Here is a 22,027-nt window from a genome sequence, read left to right as displayed (position 1 = left end):
TGTGTGTGTGTGTGTGTACAAATTCTCTGGACCTGGAGTTTTTTCAGCCCTTAAAAAAAAAAAAAAAAAAAAAAAGCTGCAGGTGGTCCTAACTGCAAAGCTCTATCTCAGGCCAAGGGAGGAAAAAAAAAATTAACAGATACTTCTTCAAAGGATTTAAAAATTGATGCATGGAACAAATGTTTAGTGTCATTACTTATGAATCAAAAACACTTCATACCCAGAAGAGCTAAAAAGCTCTAAGATAACTGTTTGAACTTGGGACCTCACTTGTGCTAAGCAAGCACCCCACCGTGATCTATACTTCCAGAGCAATTTCAACCTTTTATGTGTGCTGCCTGTATATTTGTTAGCACATGGAAACATGTACATTACAGGTGCAAGAGTGTTAGGGCGCCTATGGAGGCCCAAGGATGAAATCAGATATCTTTCTCCATCATACTTTACTGATTAAGGCAAGGGTCTGTGGCTGAACCCAGCGTTCACCAATGATGGCTAATCCGGCTGGTCTACACACTGCCCTGGAAGCCTGTCTCTGCCTCCAGAGAACTTAGATTACAGGCTCGCTGCAGTTTCCCAGCTTTCATGTGGGCTTAAGAGATGTGGGCTGGAGACTTGGCTCAGAGGTTAAGAGCACTGTGTGCGCTTGCAGAGGTCCTGAGCTCAATTCCCAGAACCTACGTGGTGACTCCTAACTATCTACAATGAGATCTGATTCCCTTTCTGGTGTGCAGGTATACATGCAGGCAGAACACTGTACACATAATAATAAATGAGTCTTTAAAAACACACTACTTAAAAAAGACAGATCTTAATGATCCTCTTCACTTAAACACAGCAAGCACTTTATCCACTGAGCTGTTCCACCTTAAATTAATGCTAAATGGAAAAAAGATGGAACTAGACCAAATCAAGTCACATTAGGTTTCCTTTTGGGGTTTGTTACTGTTGTATGTTTGTTTTGAGATGGGGTTTCTTTATGGAGCCATGGCTGGCCAAAAACTCACTCTGTAGACCAGACTGACCTCTAATGCATGGAGATCCACTTGCCTCTGCCTTCCAAGTGTCAGTTTTAAAAGCACATGAGACTACAGCTGGCTTGATGTTTATATGTCGGATAGAAAAAAACAGGACTGGAGAGATGGCACAAAGGTTAAGAACTCTTCCAAAGGTCCTGAGTTCAGTTCCCAGCAACCACATGGTGGCCCACAAGCATATAAAACAGATCTGGTGCTACCTTCTGACACACAGGTATACATGCAGGCAGAATATAATATACATAATAAATAAATAAATCTTTAAAAGAAAAAGATAGAAAAATAAAAAGCTATAAAAATACTCATAGACTTATGTACTGTACTAAAGCAAAAGAAAAAATAGGAAGCTAACGTGTCACACAACATATTCACATAATTTGCCAACTTATTATTAACTAGCTGCTTTTGCTTCAATGCTGTTTATATTCTGAATAGAATACTTACATGCTGTATTTCCTGCTGGCTGGCTCGGTAGTTTTTCTTGGTTAAATTGTCCACCAGGTAGCTGATTTGAGACAAGGCCAGCGAGAGCGAGTCAAGATTCATTGCTGGTTGGGGCGGAAGCAGGCGGCCGAGCCCGGCGCAAAATCACCATTATTCCCCTTTAGTCACCTCAGAGGCAGGTTAATGCTTTCTTTGTAATTAGGCTATCTCTGTTATCTGTAAAATATCTTCAGTTCTTCTTTACCAAGTGTTTTACTCTGTTCTGAAACATTGCACCTGTTTAAAAATAAAATTCCAGAACTCAGTTGGGAGGGATAAATAATTTTCATCTCTTATTAGTTAAAATGTTATTAAAGACACTTTAGAAAATAATTATGATGTTTCAACCACTGTGGATAAAAAAAAATATATTATGCTTCTAAATTAAAAGACATCTTGGAAGAGTCTAAATTTAATATGACAATCTGTAGCTTTTGAGATGTCTATTTTATCAATTTCAATTAACAACCTCAGAACCACACTTAGTTAAAATTTAATTTTGAAACTGTTCTTACTCAGCTTTTGGCTAAGACTGGGTGTAGGAAAACACACCTCACTTTCAGCACCCCTTTCTATAGTATCCACTCTTTCCCAAGACTCCATTTATTCACTCTCCTCCCACACTTCTGCTTCAGAATATTAAAACTATACTTCAGGATATATCGTGTAAAAATTTCAATAATTAATTAAAAGCCAAGTAAGAACTCCAGAAGCCAAAGTAGAAAGCGCTCATGAGGCTGGGCGCAATGGCACATGCCTGTAATCCCAGCATTCAGGGAGGCAGAGGCAGGCAAATCTCTAAATTCTAGGCCAGCCTGGTCTACAAAGTGAGTCTAGGATAGCCAAGACTACACTGAAAAACCCTGTCTTGAAAAAAGCAGAGAGAGAGAAAAGAAAGGAAGACAGGTGGAAGGGAAGGAAAGGAAAACAAAAGTGAAGGGAAGGAAAAAGGGAAGAAGGGAAAGTCCTCTATAAGAGCAGTATGCACTCTTAACCACTGAGCAATCTCCTCTCCCCAGGCCCAAATTCATGAAGATTAAATCCTTAAATGTCTTTCTTTTCTTTTGGAGACAGGGTTTCTCTATGTAGCCTTGGCTGTCCTGGACTCACTCTGTAGACTCCACTGACCTTGAACTCAGAGATCTCCTGCTTCTGCCTCCCGAGTGCCGAGAGCCACACATCACAGGTGTGCACTGCCACTGCCTGCCTCAATTTCCTAATAGTAATAAAGTGTTCATTGTTCTAATAATCTGGAACCTTACCTCTTTAGTGTGGTGGATATGCCTGTAAATCCTAAAGCAGGAAAAAGAGTTCAAGATTATCCTTTGGGGGCTGGAGAGATGGCTCAAAGGTTAGAGCACTGACTGTTCTTCCAAAGGTCCTGAGTTCAATCCCTGCAACTACATGGTGGCTCACAACCACCTATAATGAGATATGGTGCCCTCTTCTGGCCTACAGGCAGAAAACTATATAAATAATAAATCTTAAAAAAAAAAAAAAAGGTGTAAAGTAGCCATATCTCTGTGAACTCTATTCCTGGTCTAGAGACAATCTGAGACATCATATGAGAGCTTGGAATTGAACCCAGGTCCTGTGGAAGAGGAGGTGCTGAGCCATCTCTCCAGATACAATTTTTAAAGTCAGTTTCTTAATTCTTTCTGCAAGTTATGGTCAGCCAAAGTATTACTCAAGGTGTATTTTACACGAACAGTTATTGTTAGACTATTACAAATATCTGGGGCTGGAGGTGTTTATCACTGATAGAATACTTGCCAGCATGTGGTGACCCTGGAGTCTATCCCTAAAAATATAAAACACTACCAATCAGAACTCCACTATCCCCCATGTCCCACATAGATCCTGGTGTGACCAAAAAAAAAAAAAAAAAGAAAAAAAAGTGATCTGTCACCTAGGACAAAACTGACCTTTCACCTCCCTCCCAGATGACTGTTACAGATTTTTCTAAAGATTTATTTATTTATTTATTTTTATGTATGCAGTGTTCTGCTTACGTCTATACTGCAGGCCAGAAGAAGGCACCAGATCTCATTATAGATGGCTGAGATAACATAGTTGCTGGGAATTGAACTCAGAACCTCTGGAATAGCAGGCTGTGCTCTTAAATTCTGAGCCATCTCTCCAGCCCTGGCTATAGTTCTTTATCCTGATGATTCCACATAATTTTTCTTTGGACTCCTCTAGCCTTTAGACTCAAAGAGACTGAACCTCAGAGAGATAAGAAACCTCCGTCTTTCCTTCTTTATATTCATTTTCTTAGTAATCTACTTCAGCGTGTGATTTTAATAAACCATCTACAGCATTAACTCTCTAATTCAACCTCCAGCTCAATACTCACTTATGGTGTCCAGATATTACACAATTCTCTGAGAACTAAGACACAGTATGTTTAAAGACAAAACAAAACCCGACCTCCCCCACTCAGTGCTTTATTTTTGTTTTTTGTCAGAGACAAAGTTTCTGTGTAGTCTTGGCTGTCCTAGCACTCAGAAATCCGCCTGCCTCTGCCTTCCAAGTGCTGGGATTGAAAGTGTGTGTGCTATCACCACTCAGCTTCAATGTTTTATTACATGCCAGCAACGTCTTCCCAATGTCAACTGATACTATTATTTTTTTAATTATTCAGACCAAGATCTCCCTTCCTACCATCCTCCTTCTACCATCTTTAAGTCTAATAATCTAAAGTTCATTCTGTCTCTCCCCATAATTATGATAGACTTCTAACTAATCTCAGTCCTATCTATTCTTGTTCTCTGTAGTCTATTATCAATATAACCAGAGAAAAATGTTTTGTGTGGGTATGAGTAAGTCGGTATTAAGTCAAAATGTCTCTATCATACTTCTTTTGGGTGGGATTGGAGGTCAGTCTCTCACTGAACCTGGAATTCAAGTTATGCTACACTTCCTGGCCAGCAAGCCAGGAAGCCAGATGAGCCAACTACTCCTCATCTCTGGAGTTGCAAAGCAAATACCTAGCTTGGATATCCATGTTGTCACAAGTCATCATGCTTTCACAGCAGCACTTTACCCAACAAGTCGTCTCTTTGTTGCTTTGTTTCTGTTGTTTTTCTTTTGGGGGAGGAGGTTGTTTTTTGAGACAGTGTTTCTCTATGTAGCCTTGGCTGTCCTTGACTCACTCCCTTTGTAGACCAGGCTAGCCTCAGACTCCCAGGGATTCTCTTGCCTCTGCCTCCCTGAGTGCTGGGATTAAAGGTGTACACCACCACCTCATGAAACTGAAAAGCTTCTGTAAAGCAAAGGACACTGTCTTCAGAACAAAAGGACAGCCTACAGACTGGGAAAGGATCTTTACCAACCCTATATCTGACAGAGGGCTAATATCCAGAATAAAGAACTAAAAAAGTTAAAAACCAACAAATCAAGTAACCCAATTAAAAAATGGGGTACAGAGCTAAACAGAGAATTCTCTGTAGAGGAATATCGAATGGCAGAGAAACACTTAAAGAAATATTTAACATCCTTAGTCATCAGGGAGATGCAAATCAAAATGACTCTGAGATTTCACCTTACACCCATTTTGGCTAAGATCAAAAACTCAAGTGACAATACATGCTGGAGAGGATGTGGAGAAAGGGGAACCCTCCTCCATTGCTGGTTGGAATGTAAACTTGTACAACCACTTTGGAAATCAACTGGCGCTTTCTCAGACAATTAGGAATAGCACTTCCTCAAAATCCAGCTATACCACTCCTAGGCATATATCCAAAATATGCTCAAGTACACAACAAGGACATTTGCTCAACCATGTTTGCAGCAGTTTTATTTGTAATAGCCAGAACCTGGAAACAACCCAGAAGTCCCTCAACGGAGGAATGGATACAAAAATTGTGGTACGATTTACACAATGGAATACTACTCAGCAATTAAAAACAAGGAAATCATGAAATTTGCAGGCAAATGGTGGGATCTAGGAAAGATCATCCTTAGTGAGGTATCCCAGAAGCAGAAAGACATATACGGTATATACTCACTCATACAGACATATAATATAGGATAAACCTACTAAAATCTGTACACCTAAAGAAGCTAAGCGAGGACGACCCTGGCTAAGATGATCAATCTCACTCAGAAAGACAAATGGGATGGACACTGGAAGGAGATAACAGGAAACAGGACAGGAGGCTACCACAGAGGGCCTCTGAAAGACTCTACCCTGCAGGGTATTAAAGCAGAGGCTAAGACTCATAGTAAAACTTGGGCGGAGTGTGGGGAATCTTATGAAAGAAGGGGGAGATAATAGGACCTGGAGAGGACAGGAGCTCCACAAGGAGAGCAAAGAACCCAAGTATCTGGGTGCAGGGGTCTTTTCTGAGACTGATACTCCAACAACGGACCATTCATGGATATGGCCTAGAACCCCTGCTCAGATGCAGCCCATGGCAGCTCAGTGTCCAAGTGGGCTCCCTGGTGGGGGAAACAGGGGCTGTCTGACATGAACTTGGTGGCTGGCTCTTTGACCACCTTACACTGAGGGTGGAGCAGCCCTGCCAGGAGGACAGTGCAGCCAGTCCTGATGAGACCTGATGGGCTAGGTAGGGTAGGTTGGAGGGGGAGGAGGACCTCCCCTATCAGTGGACTTGGAGAGGGGCATGGGAGGAGGTGGGTGGAGTTGCGAGGGATTGAGGAAGGGGGCTGCAGCTGGGATGCAAAGTGAATAAACTGTAATTAATATATAATTGTTTAAAAATAAGAAAAAAAGGTGTACACCACTATGCCTGGCTGATTCTTAGCCCTAAAAATACTTTAAAAAAAAAAAAAAAAGATAACCTCACAACCTTTCCCTGTACCAGGTATGGTGGCCAAACAGACCTTTAATCCCAGAACTCAGAGGCAGGTGGATGAATCTCTGAGTTCAAGTCCATCTTGTGAGAGTCAGCTTTATCTTTCCATCTTGTAGTTGGGTCCTAGGTGAATCTCAGGATCAAACTCGGAGTATCAGACTTAGTAGCAAGTACCTTTAAGCACCAAGGTATCTCACTGGCCCACAAATTTTAAATATTGTAATTTTTAATTTACCAGCTTCCATAGCATACACTAATTTATTAAGGACCTTCCAGTTGAAAAAAACAAACATGAAGCTCTAGTCACATAAATGTATAAATAATTTAGGTCAAAATATCTGTTATAGACTGTATCTGTTCTTAATATTGTAATATAAAGCTACAAAAACACTGCTAACCAGGTCATCAGTAAACATTGTTTTGCTGTTTTTTGTTTTGTAATTTTTAAATTTCCAACAAGTAGTCATTTTTTTTAAGACAGGGTTTCTCTGTAGCCCTGACTGACCTGTAATTCATTCTGTACATAGATCAGTCTGGTCTCCAACTAAGAGATCTACCTGCCTCTGCCTCCACAATGCTAAGACTAAAAAGTTTACACTGCAACTGCCCTGCCCAGCATAATTTTTAATTTATTTCTATTGTATGCATGGGTTTTGCCTGCTTGAATGTCTGGGCACCACATGTGTGCAATACACTCAGAGGCCAAATCCCCTGGAACTAGCATGAGCTGTGGGCTGCAATGCGAGTGCGAGGAACTGATCGCAGACCCTTGGATCTTGATGGCTGAGCCATCTACCCAGCTTTGTTGTAAAGTTTTTGAATGAATGGAACTCCTATTTTCATTCCACCATAGTCCCTTTCTCTTTATTTTTTATTTTTTGGTTTTTCGAGACAGGGTCTCCCTTAGCCGTCCTGGAATACACTGCGCAGACCAGGTCTCGGAACTCTGAAGCTCCACCTGCCACTGCCTCCCCAGTGACGGGTTAGAGGCATTCTCTTTTTTTCTTTTTTTTTTCCCCAACGGATTTTTTTAATTTACATATATTTTGATTAGATTACATTCTTTATCCTCCCAACTCCGGTGAGGTCCTCCCCACCTCTCTACTCACTCAACTACATACTCTCTCTCAAAAAAAAAAAAAAATCAGAAATACAAAGCAAACCAAAGAGGCACACAAGAAAACATTGAGGGTTTTGTCATTGGCCAACTACTCCTGGGCATGGTGCCTACCCCAAAGTGTAGCTGATATACACAGTGACACTCCACAGAAGAAACATATTTTTATTCTTTCTAAGCAGTTATCAACTACAAATAAAAATAGCTTCTTGGTTAGGGGTAGGATTGTGTGTTCACTTCCCCTTCTCCCTGCAGAGTTTCTGTATAGTTTGAACCTGTGCTTTGTCCTGCTTTCACAATCTCAGTTTATGTGTGTTATTTGAGACGGAATTTACCAATGTAGCCCTGATTATCCTTGAATTTTCTCCTGCTCCTACCACCAAGCCTCATGTACTACGACTACAGATATGGACCCTTTGCTAAAATAATCTCAACATTACTACATTTTTAGGCCAGTGTAGTGGTACCTGCCTATGATCCCAGTACTCAGGGGGTTGAGGAGGATTAAAACTACAAAGCCTGTCTAGGATACAAAACAAGACCCTATCCCAAATAACAAAAATCAAGACTGCCAAATGATTTCTCTATCATATTAACATGTTATGGGTGGAATAGAATCATTCAGTTTTTATATCCAGCATCTATTACATCTACACAGATAACTGAAATGTTGTATTTCATTTTAAAACCAAAGCCTTGGGCTGGTGAAGTACCTCAGCAGGTAAAACACCTGCTGCTGACAACCTGAGTTCAATCCCAAGAACAGGGAATAGAAGAAAACCAAATCCTGAAGGTTGTCCTCAACTCTCACAAACAGGCTACAACACACACCAGTATTTAAAAAATAAATAAAACCAACCTTAACTCAAAAGGGGCTAGAGAGATGGCCTAGCAATTAAGAATATGTACAGCAGGGCTAGAGAGATAGCTGCTCTCCCAGAGGATCTGGGTTCAATTCCCAGCATCTACATAGTGGCTCACAAACTGAAACTCCAGTTCCAGGAAATCTGGCATCCTCACACATGCAGGCAAAGCACCAACACCCATGAACTAAAAACAAATCATTAAAAAGATAGAAAAAAGAAAAAATATTAAAAAAAAAGAGCCCGTACACCCCTTTAAGAGGACCTTAGTTCAATACACACACACACACACACACACACACACACACACAACTCTGCAATTATAGCCCCTCTGTAATTATAACAGATCTAATACTTCTGGCCTCTACAAGCACTTACACATAAGTATACATGTGTGTACATACACCCACAAATAATAAAAACAATTTTAAAAAACACTCAAAAATGCCCACTGTTCTAACAAGTCTCCCTCTCTCCCTTTTTAGAAACACATTTATGCTTCTAAACCTCACAGGATCTATTGTAAGTGTGCCACCTACCAAAACTACCCACAGGAAACAAAAAAAGGTAAGAGTAGAAATCTTTTCTTAATAATTTAATTTGCTACAATGTGGGGTGCTGGGAATTGAACCCGGGACCCTTTGAAGAACATATACAGTGCTCTTAACCACTGAGCCATCCAGCCCAAGAGTAGAAATCTTAACACTAACATTAAATTCATCCCAGTCACACTACACTTCCGCCTCCACTTCTCAATCTGACAATGATGTACAGGGCAAATCAAAGACTTGACAACTTGTCATGATGGCACACTTCTGTAGTATCAGTAATTCTAGAGTGGTGATTCTCAACCTGTGGGTTGCAACCCCACAGTGACAATTCATAACAGTACCAAAATTAGTTATGAAATAGTAACAAAAATAAATTTATGGTTGGGGTCACCACAACATGAGGAACTGTATTAAAAGGTCACAGCCTTAAGAAGGTTTAACTCTAAGCACTGAGTTTGAGGGTACAGAGGCTATACAGGAAGACTTAGTCTCAAAATAAGCATATCCACAAAGAAAGGGCACCAACATGTCACAGCAATATACCACCAGCTATTACCTGAGCAGCAATAATTTTAAATCAGTGAAAGATATGGCTATTTAGAGGGCTAGTGGTAGAGTGCTGGTTCAGCCCACACAAGGCCCTGGGTTTGGTCCCCAGCAATATCTTCCGCCTCCCCCAGCCCTGAAGCAAACAAACCAAATAAGCTATAAAAAGTAAGGTAGAAGAAATTGCTTGAGAGATGGCTCAGTGATTAAGAGCACTGGTTGCTCTTCCAGAGACCCTGAGTTCAATTCCCAAAACCCACATAGCAACTCATAGCTTTCTATAACTACAGTCCCATGGGATCCAATGCCCTCTTCTAATATGCAGATGTACATGCAGACAAATAGAGCATATATCTAAAATACATAAACAAAACTTTAAAAAAGAAAAGCAACATAGTAATCACAGGGGACAAAAATCAGTAGAAAGACATTTTGGGTGTTTCTCCAACAACAAAAGAAATAATCAAAAATTCCATTAGTGTAAAGATTTTCTGCAGTCCACAGAATTTGCTCCAACAGGCAAAATAACCACTGATGTAGTTTTCTCATAAACACCCACTTTGTATCCTGTAGAACAAAAAAACTTAAGAAAGGACATTCACATTTTTACTGGAGAACACCACCCAAAATGCTCTCTTGGTGTCAGACAAGGTAGTGTATGCCTGTGATCCCAGCACTCAGGGAGGCAGAGGCAGGCAGATCTCTAGGAGTTTGAGGCCAGCCTGGTCTACAAAGCATGTCTAGGACAGCCAGGGCTACATAAAGAAACCCTGCCTCGAAAAACCAGTCTCTTGAACATTAGGTATTCTTAGAAATACCTAACACACAAACACAGCTGCCAGATATTAATGTAAAATATAAATGTTGTTGTGGTGGAGAATCTGCAGAATTCTGAATAAATAGGAGGATTCCACAGCTGCCAAGCACAACTAAGTTTGTAATAACAGAAAAACAAAGTCTTGATTAACAGTAATTTGAGACTTTTACCAAAAATCCTTTCAGAAAGGCATTTTTTTTAATAGTCTATATACTTCCAAAAGTTTCCGGTAACAAAAAAATATTGTCAACTGCAATATTTGTCAGGAAAAGAATAGCCAAAAGTAGATGACTGATGAACAATTCTGGGCAATATGTGTATGTAATGTTTATTAGTTTGCGTTTTACTTATACATTTGAGTATATGCCATTTTGAATATACACACACATACACCAAATTAAACTTTTAGAAAAATAAGCTAGATATACTGCAAACTAAAGAAAAGGAGTATAAGGCAAATGACTAAGAAAGGGGTAGAAGAGGTAAATCAGAAACATACTGATTAATTAAACATGAGCTGACTGGCACAGTGGCACAAACCTGTAATACCCATACTCTGGAGTCAGAGACAGTAAGATGGTTAAAACTCTGCATACCTTCTTTCTGTAGGCCCAATGGGTATATTCAATTTCTAGGCTCGTAAACTACAACCTGATGAGCTAGTTCTCTCTCTCTCTCTCTCTCTCTCTCTCTCTCTCTCTCTCTCTCTCTCTCTGTGTGTGTGTGTGTGTGTGTGTGTGTTTAAAGATATCACTAGTAGCTCAGACTGGCAGGCAACTTTTCTTCCCACTTCAGCTTAGAGGCCACTAAAATTATAGGTGTGCACCACCATGCCCCATTAAAAGATGAGGCTTTTTTTTTTAGGGAAACAAACTGGCTCAGCAAGTTATGAGCACTTGCTGAGGACATGGATTCCATTCCCAGCACCCACATGGTGGCTCATGACCCCCAATAAATTCCAGTTCCAGAGTATTGGACATCCTCTTCTGACCTGAGGGCACCAGGCACACAAATGGAACAGTACATAGTTGCAGGCAAAACATTCACACAAATAAAATACACTTTAAAAAAGAAAAACAATGTAGCCAAAGTTTGAGAAATGTGATAATACTCTACAACCAGTTCAGGATCATTTGTAATTACATTTTCATGTATCAATAAGGTTCCTTGGTAACTTCCTGATAGATGTATCTCGAGCCACAAGTGCCAAAGATATAACAAGGTCAGGCACTGTGATACATACATCTTTAATCCCAGCTCTCAGGAAGAGACAGGATCTGATTTCAATCTTTAATCCCAGCTCTCAGGAAGAGACAGGATCTGATTTCAAAGCCATCCCGATCTATAAAGTTATAAACAGCCAGGGGCTACATAGTGAGACCCTGTCTCAAAACAAACAAAAAAGATACATAACTGAGACAGAGTCTCATCAAAGAGAAACAGTGATCTAAGAAACTATGGGGCCAAAGGGCTGGAGAGATATCTTAGAGGTTAAGACCACTTGTTGCACTTTTAGAAGACCAGGATTTAGTTCCCAGCACCCACAAGGTGGTTCCCAACCATTCGTATCTCCAGATCTAGGGGATCTGATGAGAAAGGCCCCTCTCCAAGGGGAACTAGGCATACACATGGCACACACAGAAACATGTAGGCAAAACATTCACTCATAAAATATAATTAAATCTTTAAAAAAATACTTTAAAAGAAATTATGAGGTCAAATGTGATGATGCATGCCTGTAATCCAGGTTTCTCAGGAGGCTGGAGAGGTGAGGATGGTATTTAAGCCAAGGTTTAGAGCCAGTGTAGAGAAAGAAAAAGAGGAACTGTTTATCAGTATATAAGATGGTAAGCACTGTGGCCAGATGGGGTATGGTAGCACACACCATTAACCCCAGCACTCCAGAAGCAGAAGCAGATAGTGAAGCTCTGAGTTAGAGCCCAGCACATTCTATGTAACCAAATCCAGGCCAGCCAGGGCTATATTGAAAGAAAAAGAGAGAGAGAGAAAGAAAAGGAAGAAAAGGAAAGAAGGAAGGAAAGAAGGAAGGAAGGAAGGAAGGAAGGAAGGAAGGAAGGAAGGAAGGAGAAGGCAAGGGGAGGGGAGGAAAGGAGGCAGATGTGGTGGCACAAGCCTGTAATCCCAGCACTCAGGAAGGCAGAAGCAGGCAGATCTTTGGAGTTCGAAGACAGCCAGGTCTACAACGTGAGACAAGGATAGCCAAGGCTACACAGAAAAATGCTGTCTCGAAGGGGAGAAAAAAAGAAGAAGAGGTGGGAGCAGGGTTCGGGTTAGTCACTAAAATCAAAGACAGGTAAGAACTCAAAAAGGCAGGTTAGTACATTTAAAGAAATTATATAATGCCAAGTATTTTGGCAACCAGAGATAAACTAAAAACTTACTTGGGGCTGAAGAGATGGCTCAGCTGTTAGAAGCCCATATTGCTTTTTTGTTTTGTTTGTTTCTGTTATTTGTTTCCCTGTGTAATAGCCCTACCTATCCTAGAACTCACTTTGTAGACTAAGCTGGCCTCAAACTCACAGATATTCACCTGCCTCTGCCTCCCAAGTGCTGGGATTAAATACATGTGCCACCACACCTGTCTACACTGCTCTTCTAGAGGACAGCATCAGAGTTCTGTTCCCAGCACTCAAATGTGTGTATGTCTGTGTGAGTGTCAGATCTTGGAGTTACATACAGTTGTAAGCTGCCATATGAGTGCTGAGATTTGAACCCAGGTCTTCTCGAAGAGCAGTCAGTAACCTAAAACCACTGGGCCTTCTCTCCATCTCCAATATTTCACACTTTCAAGTAACTATAATGTGTATCTTCTTGAAAGGGGGCATATTCTTAGAAATACCCAGAGCATTAACAATGGATGCATGCACTGTACCGGCTACCCCAGCTAAAAAGCAAAATTACACAAATGTTGAAAAAGCACAAACCACATACATCCAAAAATGTTGACCTTTTGAAACAGTAGATCCAGCATTGGCCTTGAACTCATATTCCAGGCCATCTCCAACTTATAATCCACCAATAGCTCAGCCTCTCAGGTAGCTAGGATTACTGCCATGTATCATCATACTCAGCTTTGCAAATTAAGCATTCTAGTCGGATGCCTTAGCAGGTAAAAACACTAGCCACCAGCCTGAACACCTGAGTTCAATCTGTGAGACTCACACAGTACAAGGAGAACAGACTCTTAAGTGATCCTTTGTCTTTCACTATATATGCCATGACCCATGCATGTAAGATGGCTTAAAAAACAAGTACTTGCTACCAAGCATGAAGACCCAAGTTTGATCCCTGGGAGCCACATGGTGAAGAGACCTATTCCTACATGCTATCTCTGATCTCCACAATAACACTAAGGATTGCTCAGAGTCCTCCCCCACAAAAAAATTTAATATTAAAAAATTCTACTCTTGGACTTAGAAATACCCAGTGTCAGAAATACTTTTTTAGGAATGCTGGCAAGATGGTTCAAAGCACTTGCTTCTCTCACAAAAGATCTAAGTTTGATTCCCGTGTCAGAGGGCTCACAACCACCTGTAACTCCAGCTCCACGGGATCCAACCTCTCTGGCCCCCGCAAGACACACACACGCACGCACACACGGCTGGAAAAAAATGACTACATGGGTAAAGCACTTGCTGCATTAAGCCCGAGTTTAAATCCCTTAGGGCCCATGTAAAGCTGGAGATAGTAGCAGGTGTTTGTAATCCCAGTGCAAGACGGTAGGCAGAGGCGAGGAAATCCCCTGAAGCTCCAAGACCAGCTAGCCTGGCTTTTCTAACAGTGAAAAAAGAGACCCTGTCTCAGAGTGAAACGAAAGGACACCCACAGTTCTTCCTGACCTACATTATCTCCAAGCATGACTGTGAACTCACATACACAGAGAGAGGCAGGCAGTCTGTCTGTCTGTCTCTCACTCTCCCTCCCTCCTGGGAAGAAAGTCTGAACTTGGGATGCCACACTTTTCTCAGGCTCTTGTTGGGAAGATAGCAGATATTCAGAACAAGTGTGCTTATCAAAACCAACCCATGTACTTTCAAAACAAGAGGCCTTGCTGGGAGAAAATGGCTCCCAGTACACCAAAAATATTGGTCTAAGCTTCAAGATGCCCTTTCACTGGTAACATCTCCACTTGAGGGCCAACCCTGTTGGGTGTGGTGACCAATATGAATGAATATACTGTCATCTGACAGGATTACCTTTACATCAGAAAATACAATTCAAGAAGAGCCACAAGAACACATCTGTGCTGCCTCCTTGCTTCAAGAACATACAGATAGGGGCTGGAGAGATGGCTCAGTGGTTAAGAGCACTGTTCTTCCAAAGAACAGCTGGTTTTATTTCCATCACCCACATGGCAGCTCACAACTGAGGGGGATGTAATCCCCTCCAAAAGCACCAGACATACATGTGCACAGACATAGGCACCCATACACATAAAAATACCTTTTTTTAAAAAAGAACATGCAAATAGGTGATATCATCTCTATGAGTGAATGTAGACACCTATTCAAGATCACATAAAGAAGCAATTCTAGGGCTGGAGAGATGGTACAAAGGTTAAGGGCATTGATTGGTCTTCAAAAAGTCCTGAGTTCAATTCCCAGAAAACACACAGTGGCTCACAACTATTTGGAATGAGATCTGGTGCGTTCTTCTGGTGTGCAGGTGTACATGCAGGCAGAATACTATGTACATAATAAATAAATCTTTAAAAAAAAAAAAAAAGCAATGCTAAAGTAGTGGCACACACCTGTGATCTCAAAGCAGAGGCGGGTGATCTCCGAGTTTGAAGCCAACCTGGTCTACAAATTAAGTCCAGGAAAGCCAAGGCTACACAGTGAAACCCTGTCTTGAAAAAATAAAAATAAAAAAGGCCAGCCTGGTCTACAAAAATCACAGGACAGCCAAGGCTACACATGAAAATCAGAAAACCCTGTCTCGAAAACAAAACAAAACAAAACAACAAAACAAAAAGCAGTTCTATACAGCTGGGAATAGTAGCACACACCATTAGCTGGAAGACAGAGGCAGGTGGATCTCTGAATTTGAGGCCAGCCTGGTCTACAAAGTGATTTCCAGGGTATCACACAGAGAAACCTTGTCTCGAACTGCTCCCCCCCCCAAAAAAAAAAAAAAGGAAAAAGAGAAGGGGGAAGAAATAATCCTGTTAAATTCTGAAAAGACTATGGCTAACTTCCCAACACACACACACAATTAAAACAAACAAACAAAAGGATATTATTTCTCCGTTGGAGACCCACTCTCAAGAGTTCTTAACACCTTAGAAACAAACTAGGCACAGTGAAACATGCTTGTAATCGTAGCACTCAAAAGGCAAAGGCAAGCGGATACCTGGTCTAAATAACGAATTCCAGCCAGCCAGGGATATGTGCTAAGTCCTTAATACCCCTATCCCAAAAAGACAGAGGAAAAACATGGTAATGCAGACCTGCTCTCCTATTATGCCCAGTCTGCCTAAGGCAGTAAGGTTCTAGTTCCAGGCTAGCAGGGGCTAAATCACAGAAAGGCTATCTCCAACAAGAAGGAAGGGAGGAGAGAGAAGCAAAGCTGAGACTAGCCAAAGATGGCACAGCTGTTTAAGATTGAGCAGCACTTGCTGCTCTAACAAAAGTCAGACTCGCTTACCAACACCTACATCTAACAGCTCACCTATAACTCTGAGAGCTAAGCCTTCTTCTGGTCCTGCACACATACAATGCAGACAAAACACTTCTTTTTGTTTTTCTAAACAGGGTTTCTCTATGTAGCCTTGGCTGTTCTGGACTTGCTTTGTTGACCAGGCTGGCCTCAAACACAGAGTTCTGCCTGCTTCTGCCTTCCAAGGGCTGGGATTAAAGGCATTGCACCACCACCGCCCAGCTACACAGAATCTTAAAAATGTGGAACCCATCTATAATCCCAGCAGAAGTGAAGATCATTACAACTTTGAGGTCAGCCTGGTTCATGTCACAAATTTCAAGTTAGCCAGAACTATAAAACGAGGCTCTATCTCAACAAAGAAAACGTTCGAGGTGGACTGGGTATGAGATGGCTCGATTATTAAAATGCTTCCCACCTACACATGAGGCCTTGAATTTGAATATCCAGAACCGACAGTAAAAGCCAGGAATTGAAGTTCCTGTCATAACCCTGGTAAAGATATGAGAATCCCAGAACTCATGGGCCAGCTCATTTGGCGCATGCAGTAGAAAAACAACAGACTGTCAAACAAGGTGGCAACTGGGGACCAATACTTGAAGCTGTCCTCTGACAGCAACACGGATGCCAAAGCCATTTGTGCCTGCAATCACTCACACAATCTATGTAGTTCTTTCAAAGTATACCTTCATCCCTCAACATCTCATGAAATTAGGTGATCATATCACACACACACAAACACACATAAGTTCTACACCTATGTTTGAGACAGGCTCTCACTATGCACCCTTATGTTGGTCTACAACTCAAGATATTATTGTCTCAGCCTCCCTGGTGATTGATTACAGATATATCACAACTCACTTCCCACTACAGTTTATGATCTCATTAATTTAATCTTCAAGAATTACATTTTAACAAGTGTAACAAAATTAAGCCTCGTCCTCAAAGTTAATTGAGTCCCCCAAAATGAAAGACTGAAATGTTTTTATTTTACAAGATAGGATCTTACTATGGCTTCTCCTGCCTTGGCTTGCAATTTAATTGTTATAGATGCATATACCCATGCCATAGCAAACCTGAAAATCAACAAACAACTTTGTGAAGTTGGTTGTCTTCTTCCAACTTTACCCACTGAACCAAGCCCCTGAAATAATTTAAATCTGCACTGCTCTACCCTTCCAGAGGCTGCTTGTACAGATCATAACACAGGATCTCAGATTAGTAACTACCTTCTCAAAGAACACTTTTCTTTTGTTTGTTTTGTTTTTAAGACTGGGTTTTTCTATGTAGCCTTGACTGTCCTGATCTCCCTCCAACTCTAAGATCCACCTGTCTCTGCCTCCCAAACCCTGGGATTAAAACGCATGCACCATCACTGCTGCCCAGCTGAAAGAACAATTTTCAATGAATGGCTCCTTCTATTTGTTGTTATATTCTTACAAATCTACAAAATTAACATAAAAACTATGCACAGTGTGGAAGATCATTTTGTCCTTTGAAACATGGTTAAGAACTGTGAGGCAGCCTAGTGTGGTGGCCAGCACTAATTTTAATCCCAACACCTGAGAGTTGGATCAATGTAAAATCAGGACCAATATGGTCAACACATCAAGTTCCAGGTCAACAAGTACTATTATACATAGTGAGACCCTGTCTCGAGAAGAAAAACACAACAGTGTGCCAAAGAACAAGAGACAGTGAGATGCTCAATGGGAAAAGGGGGGTGGGAGGCTCCTTTCACCAAGTCTGGTAACGAGTTTAATCTTCAGGACCCAGAGAGGTGAGAACTGACTCCTACAAGTTGTCTTCTGGATTCCAAACCTACATGCATGCATGCATGCATGCATGCATACAAACATGTAAATGCAAACAAACACACACACACACAGAAAAGCACTGTTGAGCTTTCTATATACAAAATCTTAACATAATACTCATTGGAAGCTGGGAGTATAGTTTAGCAGCAGCTGATTGCCTAATACATGCTAGATCCCAGGTACCATGCCCAGAACCACAAAACAAAAGCCTCACTCTGAAACAAAGTATTAGGGGTCATTTAAGAAGTGTTTCCGCTCATTTTTTCCTTACAGGATCTCATGTACCAAGGCTAACTATGAGTTGAAGCTGGCCTTGAGCTGATCCTTCTGCCAGAGCCTCAAAATAAATTACAGGCCTGAGTAACTAGGCTCGGCTTTTCAGCTAACTCTTTGGTGTAAGCAAAAGTTTTGTCCTTGGGACTCAGTGGTTAAGAGCATGTACTGCTCTGCACCGGACCAAAGTTCAATTCCCAACATCCATGTGGAACCATTCACAACTGTGCCTAGTAACTCCAGTTTCAGGGATCCATTGCGCTCTTCAGACAAGAAGGCATATTTACATACACAATAAAAAATTTGTTTTGTTCTTTTACACCGCTGGGTGGTGGTGGCTCAACCTTTAATCTCAGCACTCTCAAGATAGAAGCAGGTGGATCTCTGTGAATTGAAGACCAGCCTGGTCTACAGAGCAAGCGCAGGACAGCCAGGGCTTGAAACCCTATTTCAACCCCCCCCCAAAAAAGACAGAGAAGTGATGGCACACACCTGCCATTTCAGCATCTGGGAAGCTAGGGCAGGAGGACAAGCTTAAGACTCACCTATGCTTCATAATGAGTGAGTCCTTATCTCAAAAAAAAAAAAAAAAAAAAGGGCGGGGGTGGGGGTGGGGGTGGGAGCAAGCCATATAGCTCAGGGGTTAGCATTTACCTAGCATGTCAAGGTCTTGTGTACAAGCCCCAACACAGTGTATGTGTCACCAAAGAAACCATTTCAAAAAGGCAGATACTACTTTTGTTAACTCAGAAAGCATAAATGGGGGCAAGTGCAATTATTCTCAGCGGGTAAAAGCACTTTACCCACTACATTCTATCCTTGGGACCCAAGCAATAAACAAGTCTTGAAAGTTGTTGTCTCTACCTTAGGAGTGTTGTGGCATGCACTCACTCATACAAATACACTCACAATCTTTGGGCTTTTGTTTTTTTCCAAACAGGATTTCTGTGTAGCCTCAAACTCAGAGATCCACCTGCCTCTACATCCCTGAGTGCTGGTGTGCCACTATGGCCGTTTTTGTTGTTGTTATTTTAAGTTATAAAGTTTTATAAAAAGTTACTTTTTTTAAAAAAGTCCTAACAGGGTTAGGTTATGTGGTAGTGGGTCTATGAATATCTACAATCCAACAGTGTTGTAAATCCTGTCACTTAGCAAGCTGAAGCACAAGGATTCTTAATTTGAGGCTACCCTGAAATACAAGAGCAATATCCTATCTTAAACAATCAAGGTCCTGGAGAGATGCTCAGCAAGTCAAGAAAGCCCTTGCTGCTCTTGCAGAGGTCCTGAGTTACCAGGACCAAGATCAGTACCACTGATCGCCTCAGTTCCAAGGGATCCAATGTTCTCCTGACCTATCCTAGCACCAGGCACACAAATGGTGCACATATATATAAACAAAACATACACAAAAGTAAACCTGACATAACTTCTCAAACTAACAAAAAATAAAGCCAACTTCTAAGAGTATAATCTTAAGGGTCTCAAGATGGATCAGTAGGTAAAAGCACTTGCCACACAAGTCTGAAGACCTGAGCTCCCTCCTTGTAATTCATAGTGAGAACACTGACTCCTGAAATGTATTCTCTGACCTCTTATGCTGTGGCACAAGAGTGCTAAACTCACACTCACATAATCTATAAAACTTTAAAAATTGTTATCTTAGGTTAAAAAAATACTTTCAGGTATTAATGATTAGGGTCCCCTATCCTTTTTTTTCCCCACCCTGGCTTTTGTTGTTAAAAGACAAGGTTTTGGTGTGTAGCCTTGGCCGTAAAGAAATTGCTGAGATCTTCATGCCTAATTCTATAACACAGGGATTACAAGCAGCCAGTGACACCACACCCAACTAAAAGTCAGGGTTTTGGTTTTGTTTTGGTTGTTTTTGTTTTTGTGCCTCACTCCTAGACTTGTTTCCACTAAAGAGCTAAGACCAGGTAAAAAAAGAACCAAATTTCCAAGTCAGTGCCTCGCACTGCAAGAAGAACCTTTACTAACACACTATTCAGGTCAAGGCATTGCTTGCTAGTCTGCTATCATGAGACCATTTTCCTTCAACGGGGTAATAATCTGTAATATCCTCACACATCACATAAACTGATCACATTATACCTCTGCCACTTTCACACATGTATCCCTACTCCTTTTTAAAGGAGCAGTAATTAGGGAAATGCTAGGTATATTTTTCTAAAAGAGGGTTACATTTATTCATTATTGGTTTGTTTTGTTTTTCTAAATCTCCATCGTAATCACTGGAGCTCGAACTACAACAAAACTGGTAGGGAAACTGAAGTACTGTTACTCAGCTTTGGAAATCAAAAAAATAAACAAATAAATAAATAAATAAATAGGATTTTTACCAAAGCCCCAAAGAAACGTGACATCTGGGGCTAGAGCTCACTGTTGCAAGACTTGCTTGAATTAAACGCCCACAGGAGAGTGATATCTGATGAGATGACTTCTTAAAGTTTTATCTCATGCAACACTTTCGTTTTTGTTCTTTTGCGACAGGGTTTCTCTGTGTAGCACATACATAACTTTCAAAAGCACTTTTTTAAACCTAGGATGTACACTCCCCCTGCAAGTCATGTTTGTAAGCACAGGTGGGTGAACGCTAAGAGAGGGTGGCATGGCCCAAAGGTGTTTGTTTAGCCTCAGGTTTCAAACCTCTCCAAGACCTGTCCCAACTTCAAGACCTCCAAGTGTTGAGCTCACTAGTGGACACTTGCCCGGGGGCTGCGGGCGGGAGGGGTGGCCGGACAGGCAGAACCGACACTACGGACCACACGGGGACAGAGGTGACTTCAGCGGGGAAGGCTTGGTAGCAAGTGCCCGGGCGCGCGAGGGGAACAAAAAAACCTGCGGCTAGGAGTAACACGGAAGTGCTCGCTCCCGCCCGCCCCTCCCACCGCCGACCAGCAGACAAGCGGGGGGCTTGACAACGTGCTGGGGGCAAGGGAGGGGTGCGACTCCCCGGAGCGCGCTTACGAGTCGGCGACAACTCCGAGCCCGTCCCCGCCCGCCGAGGACCTAGGCCGCGGGGCTCCCGTGCCCACCGCCCCCGCCCGGGAGCCCCGGGAGGAAGGGACAGTTGAGGAGCTCGTGCGCTCAGGGGAGGGCGCAGGCTGCGCGTGCGGCGCGGCGCACCGAGGCCCCGGGACCCGAACTGCCACCTCCGACGCCATCCTCGAAGCCTCCAGGCCCCGGGCCGAGCTCCGCTTCCAGGGACCTGCGCGCCGGTCTCCCCGTCCCCGGGGGAGCGAAGCCGCCGCGAGCGGAGCGGAGCCGAGCCCGTCCCCTCCCGCCTCGCTCCACGTCCCCGTTCCCGACTGCCCCTCCGTCCCGACGATCCGGGAAACGCTCCCGGCGGTCCCGGGTCCACCCCCGGCGCCTCTCCCGGCCGGGCCCGCGTCCCGAGCTTGACACCCCCAGCCCCCGCCACTCCCAACCCCGGCCCGCCTCACCTCGGTCGGCCCTGGCAGCGCTGGACACAGGAAACTCCTGGGTCCTCGACTCCGGCTCTCCTCGACCCCCCTCTTCGGTTAACTCCGCTTGTTTCTCGACAAAATGGCGCCCGAGGTCGCGCGCTCACGTCGCGGCCTTTCCCCTCCCAGTTCCCATTTCACCATTCGCTGCCCGCCCGGTGGAGGGTCGGCCCGAGCGCCAGCCAATGGCTGCCCGCCATCCGCAGCTGCCGCCCAATCGCTGGCAAATGCCCGCGGATTTAAACCAATCACACGCTACCACTCGCAGAAGTCAAGGAAGAAACCGGGCTCCTGCTAGCAACTACCAATCCAGATTCCTACTCCGCGGACTTAGGCCAATGGCCGCTCACCAGCCCTGACGGACCGGGTCCGAGCCCGGGCGCCTGCGCACCGGCTGCGAGCCAATGGCCAGACGCTGGGAACTTGGATTCGAGGCTCCACAGACGTCTGCCTTGGAGGCGTTCGGCCGATCGGGGCTGGACGGCCACTGCCTCCGAGAAACAGTGAATGCGGTCGGGGGCCCGGAACGCACTGCCACC

The 22,027-nt window shown here is 42.9% G+C and overlaps 1 protein-coding gene across 5 annotated transcripts in view; it reads right to left on the bottom strand.

The window, feature by feature from the left end:
* The window catches only part of Cnot1 (CCR4-NOT transcription complex subunit 1), an 83,098-nt gene extending 61,313 nt beyond the window's left edge, over positions 1–21,785 (bottom strand). For all 5 annotated transcript variants that reach the window (XR_009594578.1, XM_021641564.2, XM_021641566.2 and 2 more), the window contains exons 1-2: positions 21,468–21,785; positions 1,482–1,757 (exon numbers count right to left, since the gene is read on the bottom strand). Coding sequence is in view for 4 of the 5 variants with exons in the window: in XM_021641564.2 (XP_021497239.1) it covers positions 1,482–1,583 (102 nt within the window). In the remaining variant the exon portion in view is untranslated. The remainder of the gene's footprint in view (positions 1–1,481; positions 1,758–21,467) is intronic.
* Positions 21,786–22,027: the final 242 nt, after the last annotated feature.

The sequence above is a fragment of the Meriones unguiculatus genome, chromosome 10, assembly GCF_030254825.1.
Source record: "Meriones unguiculatus strain TT.TT164.6M chromosome 10, Bangor_MerUng_6.1, whole genome shotgun sequence".
NCBI lineage: Eukaryota > Metazoa > Chordata > Mammalia > Rodentia > Muridae > Meriones > Meriones unguiculatus.
The sequence above is the reverse complement of the archived record's forward strand: the minus strand, read 5'-3'. Positions and strand labels throughout refer to the sequence as shown.